Below are 12,973 nucleotides of genomic sequence, written 5' to 3' on the forward strand. Positions count from 1 at the left end.
AAATTATTTCATTACAATATTATACTAAAAATAGACAAATGCGAATTATTATGTATAAGGGAAGATTTGATCTGTGAAGAAAGTGTTCTGTATAAAGTAAAAGTTTTTGAAAATATATCAGTTTCAGAGTCATTCTTTGCTTAACGAATTTATTATTTTTATTCACTTATCATATTTTGGTTATTTAACTTCCAGAACACAAACCATTACACAGCAGATTGTTAATGGTCACCAATTCATGGAACCAATGACTATTAGAGAAAAGATAATCACGTGATAACCATCTGTATTAGATTAGGTTAGATGTGCTTTAAGCTAGCAAATGGTTATTATTCCTGATGGTGACTGATGCAACATAACTTTAGTGTAGCGCGTGAATGGTATATATTCTTTGGTCAGTATTCAATGTTTTCTTTGGTCAGTTTACCTGCGTTTCCGGGAGAAAAGATCATGGCACCCTCGTCAGACTAATTCAGCCACGTTGTAAAACAGCCAATTAGCTGAGTTTCAGGGGCGGAAGTGCAGTAGCAAACGCTCTTTGAGTAGACCGGGGTTCAGTAGACCTGACTGCTAAATACGGTTGATCTGCCAACCCGCACTGGACCAGCGTGGCAGATTATGGTCCATTTTTCTCACCATGAATCGTGGAGGCTTCCATCCTGCAGTGGATTGATAATGGCTGCAGTTTTACTATTTTTTTTTTCTCTTCGTTCACTGGAATCAAACTCGGACCATTTCCACCCAGGGTGGGAAGACGGCAATTATAACCATTTCACAACCCGCGAGGATATGCCATACCACGTCATACCAATGTTTAAATAAGTACTTGCACTGATTTAACAAATACAAGTTTGTATTTAACATAACAAATACCAAGCCGTATAATGCAAAGCCTTGGGCTTTTGCTGCTCCAGTCAATATATATACAGAGTGATTCACTACCAGTGCGACAAACTTGCAGGAGGTGTAGGGGGCACAAAGACGAATCGGAATTACATAGCATTGCAGGGTCTGAAATGCCTTCGTCATGCGGTAGAGGTCGTTGAACGGGAGGTCGCGTGAACAGCGATCCCGCTGGAAGTCAGCATTTGCGAACCGGTTCCCGAGGCAGTAGGATGGAGGAGTATTCAAACGTTGAACTGGCAGACATGCATCTCGCGAATGGAGCTGCGGACTGTAACGGGCGCACCGCTCTGCGCTTGTACCAGGAACGTTTCCCGCACAGGCGTGCTCCTCATCATACGATTTTCGCACGTGTGCACAGAAGGTTACGTGAGACTGGTTTCACGAGAGGTACCATGAATCGTGAGCGAACGACGAGGACGCCAGACAATGAGGAGAATGTCCTACGTCTTGCAGAAGGCAATCCGAGTGCGAGTACTCGAGCGATAGGCCAACGATTGGGTATTTCCCAATCCACTGTATGGAGGATACTGTCAACAAATCAAATGAGTTCATACCATCTGCAACGCTTCCAATCATTGGAGCCTGCGGATTATCCACTCCGGAGGACCTTTGCTACTTGGTTTCTTCCACACAAACGGTTCGCAAATGCTGACTTCCAGCGGGATCGCTGTTCACGCGACCTCCCGTTCAACGTCCTCTACCGCATGACGAAGGCATTTCGGACCCTGCAATGCTATGTGATTCCGATTCGTCTTTGTGCCCCCTACACCTCCTGAAAGTTTGTCGCACTGGTAGTGAATCACCCTGTATATATTTGACCATTTATTTGACTCCCTCCTCATGTTAGTAGTGGCAACTGATGCAAGAAAGCAAGTTTAAGAAGCACCAGCAAAACAAAAAGAAGAAAATAAAAAACCTCTCCCTTTCACTTATTCATCGCCTCAAATCGTTTCTCTAGTTCTTTCTTGAAATTATTGAAGCTATCAGCTTCCAGAACAGAATTTTTTTTCCCGCAGTCACAACCCACTGGCTAAAGGCAACCTTTCTCATCTTTTCTACAACCATCCTTTCTCAATTTGAATGTGTGCTCTCTCATGTGTGTATTCTGAGGAATACACACAAGAGGAAAGATCCCATCAGCATTGAGCTTGCTCAATCCATCTCATCTTTAACCTTAAACATCGCAATCAGATCGCCCTGCAGTGTCTAGTCTCTAGACGCTGCAATTTGCAGAACTGAAGCCTTTCTTATTAAGAGCACCCCTTCGTTCCAATTTGTATTCCAATCCTCACCAATCGCATTGCCCTACTCTGTACTCGTTACACAGCTCTATATCCTTCTTAAAATGAGGCTCCCCAGACCTATCTGCAGTACTCAAGATTTGGCCTGACAATCGCCTTATACGCGTACATTGGAATAATAACCTCCTTATACTTGCTAGCAAAATGACATATCATTGACAAAAGCCCATGAGCTGCACTAGCAGTCTGTCTACATTGCTCAGAGAACTTCATATCCAACCGCACAGTTACTCCTGGATCTTATTCATTTTTCAATACCAAGTGTAGAACCACATAGTTGGTACATTACTCTCGGGTTACTGCTACCCATGTGCAATACTTTACATTCGTTAATGTTAAACTTCATTTGCCATTTCTTAGTCAATCTGCTTAACTTTTCTTATCCTGTTGAAGTAGCATGCCATCATATACCACCCTGCCAACCTTTGCATCATCTGTAAACTTGGAGATTAAGCCCGATATGTCTTCATTAATAAATATAGAAAACAACAATGGACTCAACTCCTAAACAGGGGACACTGCATTAATAACATTAGTCCAAGAGGATAAGTATCTATTGATTACCGCTCTCTGGCTTCTCCAACTGAACTATCCCTTTATCCATAGCAGCAACTTGCCTTTAAAACCCCACTGCTCCAATTTGTACAGCAGTCTTTTATGTCCAACAGTATCAAAAGCTTTTTTAAAATCTAATTTCATTCGTCTTCTTCCAACTGGTGTTTACATAAGTAAGGAAGACTTTGCTATGTTTCTTTGCATCCTTCGTCAAAGATTTCTCGTAATCTGCCTAACCCCATTTGTGACTTAATTACAGACTAGTTTATATCTACCATATGCTTCCGTGTTGTCAGATAATTTATATGCGTCCCATGCATTTTTCTTCTCTGCCACAAGTCTCATTCGTCATCCATTTAGGCCTATACTTTAAGGAGTATTTCTTAGTTGGTATTGAAAAGTCTAGTAGCTTGTGTGATTAATTCCTTGAATGCTTCCCATTTAGTGCTGATGGTAACATCATTAGCTCCACTGTATAGAATTTAAAAGCGGTTTGAGGCCATTGTAGGCACATTTCCGAAAGAAAAACCCTTCCCTTTACACAGGGCCGGATTTAAACTTTTTGTGCCCCTAAGCTCTAAGACGTACGAGGCCTTCCTCTCTGCAGTACTGACAACATTAAAAAAGGATTTTTTAAATGGAGCCAGGTCCTTTGTAAATCCGGTTCTGCCTTTACCCTTCATGATAATTAAACGTTTAAATAAATCCCAAATCAATGCACTGTGATCGCTGCCACCTAGTGGGGTTATTTTATCTGCAGATTCTTAATGCATGAATAATCACTTTTTAATCACACCTAGCGTTTGTGATTAAAAAACTGTATTCTAGTGAACTGAGATTGAACACGTTAACTAAATCAACGCACGAAAACTAACAAATATTCCATCGTTATATTAAATAAGAACACTCATTGCAACACATGATAGGATTTATTGTGACTGACGAACATACGGACTGTACACAACGATACATTATGATTAGGGGCGTAACTAGGGTTAACGGCGCCCAGGGCAAATAAAAAAAATGGCGCCCCTTGCATTTTTTAACCATAAAATGGCGCCCTCCAAATTTTGTATCAGGGCACGTGCCCCACTCTAGTTACGCCGCTAATTACAATACGATGTTTTCAGTGACATTTAAATATTAACTAGAAATACCGCAGCCAATCCAAGCGTGTGATACCAAGGCCATTCTTAAAAAAACAGTCAAAACTGTTACAGAATAGTAAACACCGGTGAACATTTAAGCACTTGAATTCTGTTAAGAATCTTTACTATAAGATAGAGCCATATAATTCAGCCCTTTACTTCAGGGTGAAGGGTATCCAATTCCTTAATGATATACTGTAGTTTCTTGACTAGAATATTGATATCTTCGGGGGGAACATCCACATGGAGTACGCAACGAAGCTTATCAGGAAAGTGGGAACCCATTTTAACGATTACTTCCTTTCCTAGCTCTTTGACTTCCTCTGGTGGTGTCTGTAAAAGCAAATATTTAATGTTATTTTGTTTGAAAACAAATGCTAATAAAAATATCAGCTATGCAAAATATTGGTTTTTAAAAAAAGATAAAAAGTATTTTATTTAGGGAATGTTCTCTGTATTTAGGTAACTACTAAATATAATTAATTGTTAAAAGAAATATTTTTATTTTAATAATGAAAAAGTCTCATATACTTTCTTCAATCATTTTAGAAATTGACTTTTACGTATATAACAATTTCATAATATTGAATTATTAGTTTAAGTTATTTAAGTTTTATTAAGGTATTATTACTAATAATATTATTAAATTAATTAAATGTGAATAATACTAATTATTACCCCACGAATTGTTATCAATTTATTGTGTAAAAATATTACATTAATAATTAGAGACGTTTCAGGATTCCACATTGAATCCTGTCATCAGGCCTATTGAGAAAGTGTTTGGAAACTTTGGGGGAGGGGGGAATGTTGGCTAGGAATTTGTTTACTTACTCATTGTCATAGTGTAAGTTATTATTGTAGGGTTTTAGGAGCATCAGCGACTAAGACCATATTGCTCCCTGTATACTGCCTGTAAATTGGCATGTTCTGAGGTCGATTTTCTATTTGCTGGATGAAAAACCTGAGTTCCCGAAGGAAAAAATCATACTGCCTGAGACTGTCTAATTCAGCCACGTTATGAAAAGGGCCCATAAAAATTCTGCCCTTCATTGACGAAACTCAGACTCAGGTCTTTGCCACCTGGTGTGGGAAGGACCGCGATCCTACCAACTGTGCTACCCACGAGGGCCATGGTATAGGGCTACAGCGCTCAAATTAGCCCCTTGCTGGTTTGAGGGGATTATCGAAATGCTGGCTATGATGCTTAGCTTTCCCCTGATCATATATTAGGGGATAGCTGTACTTTCTCATTCTGTTTCTTCCCAGGTATTTTCATGTCGATTTTTATGCACTGGCCATTACATTAGGTCATCATCATCATCATCAGCCATTTTCAATTCACTCCAGGATGAAGACCTCTCCAGCAACTTTCCAGTTTCTTCTGTTTTGTGCAATGGCCATCCATTTACTACCCACAAATTCATGAATTTCATCTATCCATCTTTGCCGTTGTCTTCCAGGTTTTCTTCTAGCTCCTCTTGGGTACCATTCTGTTATTTTCTTAGTCCATCTGTCATCATGTCTTCGAGCTATGTGTCCTGCCCAAGACCATTTTAGTTCTTTAGGCTTGATAAGGATGTCCTTTACTTGAGTTTGCTGCCTAATCCATGTGTTTCTCTTCTTATCTAAAACAGTCTGATTCCCAATATAATTCGTTCCATTCTTCGCTGTGTAGTTCTTAGCTTCTCTTCCATTCTTTTGGTGAGTGCCAAGTTTCACTTCCATAAGTCATGGTGGGGAATATACATTGGTTCATTATTTTACGTTTCAGACAAACTGGGATATTGCTCTTCAGTATGTGACTATATTTCCTGAATGCTATCCATCCAAAATTTATTCTTCTCTTGACTTCCAGCCATTTATCATTATTACAGCTAATAACTAACTTATCCCAGATAATTATAGGTGGTAGATGACTTTCATCAACCGGTGAAATACCACCACTTTGCTTATTGGAGGCTTGAAGTGGTGAAACCCATGTTTAGTCTCTAGAGCAAAGTTTCCGGTATCCCCCCCCCCATACTTCTCCTTCAACCCTATAGTACTTAGTACCATGCACGGTACTAAGTACTATAGGTTTTGATACCTTTCGTGTTTGGGGTTTTCATAAAAAAAAAAAAAAAAGTATATGACTCCACCTTTTCAATTACTGCTCCCTCAATCATTATGTCCCTTTCTGTGGCATACCTTTTCATCATTACTTTTGTTTTAGCCATATTCATCTTTAGTCCAAAATCCTTACTAATTCTGTATAACTGATTAGGATTTTCCTCTAATTCTTTGGGATCGTGGCTTTTGACCACAATGTCATCTGCAAATCGTAAATGGTTTAGGTACTCTCTATTTACATTGACTCCTTTCTGCGACCAGTCTAATCTTCTGAAAGCTTCCTCAAGGGCAGCAGTAAACAGCTTAGGAGATATTGTGTCTCCTTGTCGAACTCCTTTCTCGATTTTAAATTTGCTACTGTCTTTGTCTAGTCTAATAAAGGAGGTAGCGTTCTCGTATACAGTATTTTCTTCAAAATCATAATATATGGGGTATCTATGCCTTGTCTTTCCAGTGCCCGAAACATTAGGTACACCTATCCAATAGCAAGTAGCCTCTCAGAACAGCCTGGATTCGTGGAATGGATACAACACGATGTCAAAAGCATGCTACAAGGATGACAAATTCTATATTGACTCAACTTCCTACAGTTGTTGCAAATTGCGAAACTCCAAAGATCTCATTTCACCTCATTCCACAAACATTCGATGGGGCACATGATGTCCTGTTCATGATTTATAGAACATCTAGTAGGGAGAAGGACGTCATTAAACCTCTATATAAGACAATTGTTAGATTCCATTTGTAATATTGTATTTAGGTCTGGAGACTGCACTTAAAAAAGACGCAGAATTTCTGGAGAGACTTCAGGGAAGGGCAACTAAATTCGTGATAAATGCAAATCAATGCGCTTAGAACAGCCTTGGACATGTAGACAGGAATGGCATATGCATATCTAAGGGGAGATATAACTGATGTGTATAAAGGGTCAAGTAAAATAAACGAGGAAGTGCTCTTCTCTCTTGTACGCGGGTCAAGAACCAGAGGGCACAAATATAAAATCTCAGCGAATAACAGGTTGGATTTCATGAAGTTCGTCTAAGGAGGACAGGTTTTCAATACTGGAGTACGACTCGTACGTTACCTCCCAATGTTGTAGAGTCAGTGAGTCTGACTAAGTTCAAAGAAGATCGGGATGGCTATCTTGTGGGAATGGGATTAGTAAGAATATTCTGTTTTATTTTGATTTTATTATTATTTTTTTATGCTGATGTAGAAAAGTCTGCTTCCTTGCAGTATTTTACCTTACTAATACCGATATGGTTCGTAAAATAGGAAATCAATATATGTATATAACTATGCATTTATTTTGTTAAATAATAAATGTGTAATCGATATGCAAATTAAAAAATTTCTTTTGAAACGTACCTGTCTCAGACGTTCACAGAATTTATCAGAAGTCACTACCTCGGTGTTAAAAGTGATAATTACCATGTTGGTCTGCACTTTGTCCATATCCACAAAAATATTTTTACTCTCGACAGAATTGACAGCTAAAAAATAAATAAATATATTTTAACGAAAAATGAGAAATATCTCTTAAAATATTGAATATACACAGAATTAAAGTAAGCTAATTGAATGATGAAGTCAGTCATAATTTTTAATTAGATGGTCACTTGCAGCAACTCGACTAAGAAAATCTTCTAAGAAAGTAAAATTAAGGAAATGAAGACTGATTTATTATAACATTACTTCTTTATAAGTCCTCGGGTAACAAAGTTGATAGGATCGCTGTAATCCACACCGGGTGGAAAACATATGAGTTCGAGTCCCATCGATGACGTGAGGAAATTTTATGGGCCTTTTTACAACGTGACTGAGTTAGTCAGTCTACGGCGAGGATACTATGGTTTATTCTTCCGGAAACTGGGGTTTTTCATCCAGCAAGCAGAAAATTGACCTCAGAACACACGCAATTTTCTTACGGATAGTATACACGGAGCAATATGGCCTTAGAAGCTAATGTTCCTTAAACCCTACTACAACAGCTTCTTTTTAAAGATTACAACTATAAATATACTTGATCAATAGAATAAGATAACTACGTCGAGTTAAGCATTCAGAAGATCCACAACCTACCTTTTGCCACGATTTGAGCATGCTCATGATCGAGTTTCAAACGCTCTACCATAGTGTTCAGGGCGACTATTCCCGCTGCTGCCAGGATCCCCGTTTGTCTCATGGCTCCTCCCAAAACTTTTCGACATCGCAGAACCCTAATTAAACGAATAAGAGAAATATAATTAATGAATACCTTCTAAACGTTGAGATATGCACATATATGTAGTGACTGAAATTATAATTCTGATGTCGTTCGGATTTTGTTATCACGTGATCGTTAAGACATTGTAAAAAGAATCATGAGAGGGAGAAAGAGAATGATACAGACTCACCTGGAAATAAACTCCGAGGTTCCAGCAACCATTGCGCCAACAGGAGCTCCAAGTCCCTAAAACAAAACAGCATGCAAAGACTGTAATAAGGTTAGACTTGTGGGAAAATGGTAAAAAGAAGGTTACTCCATTTAGTTAATGCAATACAGAGGGTTACTCCTTAGTTAATACAATACAGAGTAATAAGGGCATTGTGTATTCTAATATTCCATCTACCATTAGACAAGTCCCACATGGAGATGACCTGCCGATTCCATCGGCAGGTCATCTCCATGTAACAGCAGACAGTGCTGAAAGTGAAGCTTCTGAAGATGAAACTGAAGTTTACAAGCCTGGAGACATTCAGTTCAACCTTCAACTGTTTTCACAGTATGTGCCCAATGATCTAATAAAAATTTTAAATTTACAAAAGGAATGTGCAAAACTCCTTTTCTCTAGGCTTTAGTCAAAAAATCTTAATTTTCTTTCGTGATTTTTGAAGAAACATGATATGATAGAAAAAAAAGGAAGTCATTTTTGAAATCAGCATTAAAAAAATGATTGAGAAACACCCTTTATTGAGAAAACGTCAGTGACTTTTTTTCAAAATGCAAAGTAGTGTTATATTTGAATATTTTGAACAATATGCTTTTTGAAATTTTAAACATGAATTGAAATTTCAGATTAGGGGTTCAGCCCTCTCATCAATGCCAACTCTGTACAACACGTTACTGATAGAGATACACATAATGGAAGTGCATTATAACTTATGCAAGGCGAGTATCTGAACGTTAATTAACATTCACCACAGTAAATTCTGAACTCTATAAAATGGCCAGAAATCAGAGTAGTGCTAGGTCGTTGTGATATACTGTACATCTTGTTGCGTTTAGTTGTTTATGGCTAATTTGCTAACAGGAAGCAGTAATCACCAGGACAGCTGCTTCCACTAGCCATCCATACCACGAGGAGATGGGCCACTACTATACAGATATCAAACGCGGGGAGGCAGGTACTAACCCCTCGTGTGTATCGAAGACAACGTAGGGAATCAAGAAAATGCAGCAACACTGAGAAGAGCGAAAAAACATGCTAATCTAAACGTTGCCAGAATAAACCCACCTAAAAAAGTAGGAAAGAAGAAAGTATTCCGCGTCAAGGAGAGTGTAAAAAAAAAATAAATAAAAAGGAGCCAGCAAATCTGGCCTCTAAAAGAGTTTTACCATTCACACGCTCAATAAAAAAAAATAAATCTCGCTGTTGTTGTTGTAGGATTTTAGGAGCATCAGTGACTAAGGCCATATTGCTCCATGTATACTGTCTGTAAATTGCGTGTGTTCTGAGGTAGATTTTCTGTTTGCTGGACGAAAACTCCGGGTTCCGGGAGAAAAATCATACTACCCTCACCTGAGCCCGACTAACTCAGCAACGCTGTGAAAAAGTCCCACAAAAATTCCCCATGTCATCGACGGGAACTTAGGTGTTTTCCACCCGGTGTGGGGAGGACGGCGATTCTACCAACTGTGCTACCCAGGACGCCAGTCGGCCAGCGGACGCCAGTCCGCTGGCCGACACCTTACTTTCGGAGACGTGTCGGACAGCGTACAGCAAACGTTTAGTAACAATATAACTTAATTTTGCAATTAATTTCATATACAGTGCCCTACCATTAACAACCGGACATCTACCTTTAGACAAAAAAAGAGCTTTTATTGTGTCATTTTATATTTTATGCTGAAACCTTTCAGGTGATATGTTCCCCCTCTCGGCCTTTAACGCAGCTACCAGTTCGGCCTTGTTCTTTGGGCAATCTCGACTTTCACGTACCCGACGATCCAATACGTTCCAAAGATGATCGATAGGGTTCAGACAAAACTCTGGGCTGGCCAATCCAACTTTTCCACACCCATGTCCCCAAACCACTCTGTTACGACGCGAGCAGTACGGCATGGCGCGTTGTCTTGCTGATACAGGTATAGGCCTTCCCCGAAGTATAGCCATAATGTTGGAAGTGCATAATTGTCCAGGATGTCCTGGTATGTACAGCATTCATGGTTTTGTCGATAACGACTAATGGGCCCAAGCCAAACCATGAAAGGAGCCCCATACCATGACATTGCCCTTCACTAAACTTCATTGTTGGGAGGATACAATCAAGAAGGAACTGTTCCCGTGGCATTTGTTGCACCCAGGAATGGCCATCAGACTGGTAGAGTGCGAACCTCGATTCGTAGTTTGTACATAGGACTGTTTTCTACTGCTCTACAGTCCAGGATTGGAGTTCCTTACACCATGTTAATCGGCGTCTGGCATTTGTTGAGGTGATCAATTCTGTTGAACTGTTGATGTAATTCTGTTGAACGTGTCATCTTGCATGCCCACATTTTTGCAATTGTCTGTTTGAAGCCCAGTGTGCATATTTATAGCAGGTTCTGTGACCTGTTGCATGCATAGGACATTAATATCCGGACATTAATGGTAGGACAGTGTATATTTTAATTATTTAATCTCTAGGTTTCACTTTTTTACTTTGATACTGGTGTGAACAAAGTTTAACTTGCTTCTGATATCAATAAAAATGTTTTGGAACACGTTACTTTTTAAAAAAAATCATCATCAGTGACTTATTGGAGTAGTACTGACTTACTTTGGAAAGACAAGCAGACACCGAATCACAATGTTTTAGAATTTCCGCCACAGGTACATTAAGCTTTGTAGCAGCATTCATTATTCTTGCACCATCCATATGGACCGGTATTTTATAAGACTTTGCGATCTCGGACACCTGCAGAATATATGATAATCATATTTGTACTGAAGTTCATCAATGGATATTTGGAACTAAATGAACTAATGAACCGTTAAAATATCCTCAAATGCAAAGAAAACAGTATTATCCTAGCATACATGTGTCTTATGATATTTACTGACACCAGTACTTTATCGTTAATTTTCAATAGGTTTAGGTCCTTTAAGTATCAAAAATATCTGTTTATATTCCAGAACAGACTATGGCAAAAGGAGGAGGGTTTCTGGATCCACTGTCATCATGACTTGGTTGATAACGATAGAGAGTATAAACATAGTCTGTACGAGCTAATATTTGGCACATGGTCCATGTGAATACTGGTCTCTATTTCTGTGTTGTACTAGGTAATTAGTGGAGATGGGGGAACTCCTGGGGCCGTTAGACATAAAACACTGTACTGAGTAGTTAGCTGGGCCACTGTGCTGTGTAACAAGATGAGACACGTGGCACACACCACGGGTGTCGACCACACATTGCTGTCCAATATGTCCTTTGGCTGGTTGTTCGACCACTGTTGAGCCGATCACATTAGATTCGTAACACCACAGAATGGAGCATTGTTGGCTGTTATCGAGATACTGACACCTGCACATTTTGTCTCCACAATCGTTCCACTTTCGAAGTCGGAAAGATCTCGAGCGATTCGAATGGCCACCCATTCTTCCTCGCAAATACTCAAAACTTGATTTCCACGCATATGCGAGTTGCCATCTCCAAAAGTTTCTGGATTCCTCGTCAATCATCATGGACCAGTATCCTGTGGCACGCTTTGGTCTCCTCATTAAGTCCATGCCACGACGAATCCAGGAATAATAAAGTTGTATTAAAATGCTAACAGTTGACCTTTTTGTGTTTTTAATAAATTCGTTTAATAAAAAATGGTTTAATTTTTTATATTTGACTACTTTGGTTTTCATTGCAAATACCATACAATGTATTTTTTTGAAGTTGATATAACATTTCTTAAACAATCATAAGATATTTGCTAAAATATAGTTTTAAATTCAGTGATATAATACAAAACATGAGTTCCACTTATTTGTTTTTGCTAATAACCAGTTATTAAGAATTTAGTACAATATTAGCAACAGTAGTGGTGATCCAATTTAAGAAAAAAATTGGTAAAAATTAAGACGTAAAGATTGAATATTTTTACTTCATAATCAATTAAAATTATTCTATCTCCTTTTCACATATTTTATATGAATAATTTTACTTATTTATGGTATGCTGAAAGTTACTGAGCTTCAAAATTACGTGGTCCAATTCAAGCAACCTTCCCCTATTACAAAATAACAAAAATGACACAAACTTTTATACAACAATATGTAAATTTACCTTTTCCAGATAGTCCATTGGCAAAACAGCACCACTACAAAGGTTGTGAGTGTTTTCGAGACAGATCAAAGCTGTGTAAGGCAAATGTGGATCTCCGCGAGGTAGTATCTTGCTTACTAATTCATCCAAATCAAAAGTTCCATCGGGCTTGGTGGTCAATGATCTGCTATGGACTCCTGCAAGCTGGAAGCAAGATACACTAAGCTGATGAACTATAAATAGAATGCACTACAGACTATAAAGAATACATTACGATCACGTTGAATTCCGATCGACTTTAAGGGATTTACAAACCTCCACGTGGAAGGCAAGTTATTTTTTAATGTGTACCTTTTTTGCTAATTCGCTTATGATCATTGCCCTATTTTTGAGATCTACAGTACATTCCTTGATTCAACACCTTTTACCATACGTATATTGATGCGTCCA

At 38.7% G+C, this 12,973-nt stretch overlaps 1 protein-coding gene across 1 annotated transcript in view; it reads right to left on the bottom strand.

Moving 5' to 3' along the window:
• Positions 1 to 3,854: 3,854 nt before the first annotated feature.
• Positions 3,855 to 12,973, bottom strand: part of LOC150076795 (uncharacterized) — a 34,874-nt gene continuing 25,755 nt past the window's right edge. Inside the window, exons 4-9 of the mRNA XM_090386100.1 lie at positions 12,545 to 12,727; positions 11,045 to 11,182; positions 8,419 to 8,474; positions 8,105 to 8,241; positions 7,391 to 7,515; positions 3,855 to 4,243 (exon numbers count right to left, since the gene is read on the bottom strand). Of these exons, the coding sequence (XP_090242226.1) occupies positions 4,058 to 4,243; positions 7,391 to 7,515; positions 8,105 to 8,241; positions 8,419 to 8,474; positions 11,045 to 11,182; positions 12,545 to 12,727 (825 nt within the window). The 3' untranslated portion in view covers positions 3,855 to 4,057. The remainder of the gene's footprint in view (positions 4,244 to 7,390; positions 7,516 to 8,104; positions 8,242 to 8,418; positions 8,475 to 11,044; positions 11,183 to 12,544; positions 12,728 to 12,973) is intronic.

The sequence above is a fragment of the Mastigoproctus giganteus genome, chromosome 12 (assembly GCF_048544385.1).
Source record: "Mastigoproctus giganteus isolate SK-2022 chromosome 12, ASM4854438v1, whole genome shotgun sequence".
Taxonomy (NCBI): Eukaryota; Metazoa; Arthropoda; class Arachnida; order Uropygi; family Thelyphonidae; genus Mastigoproctus; species Mastigoproctus giganteus.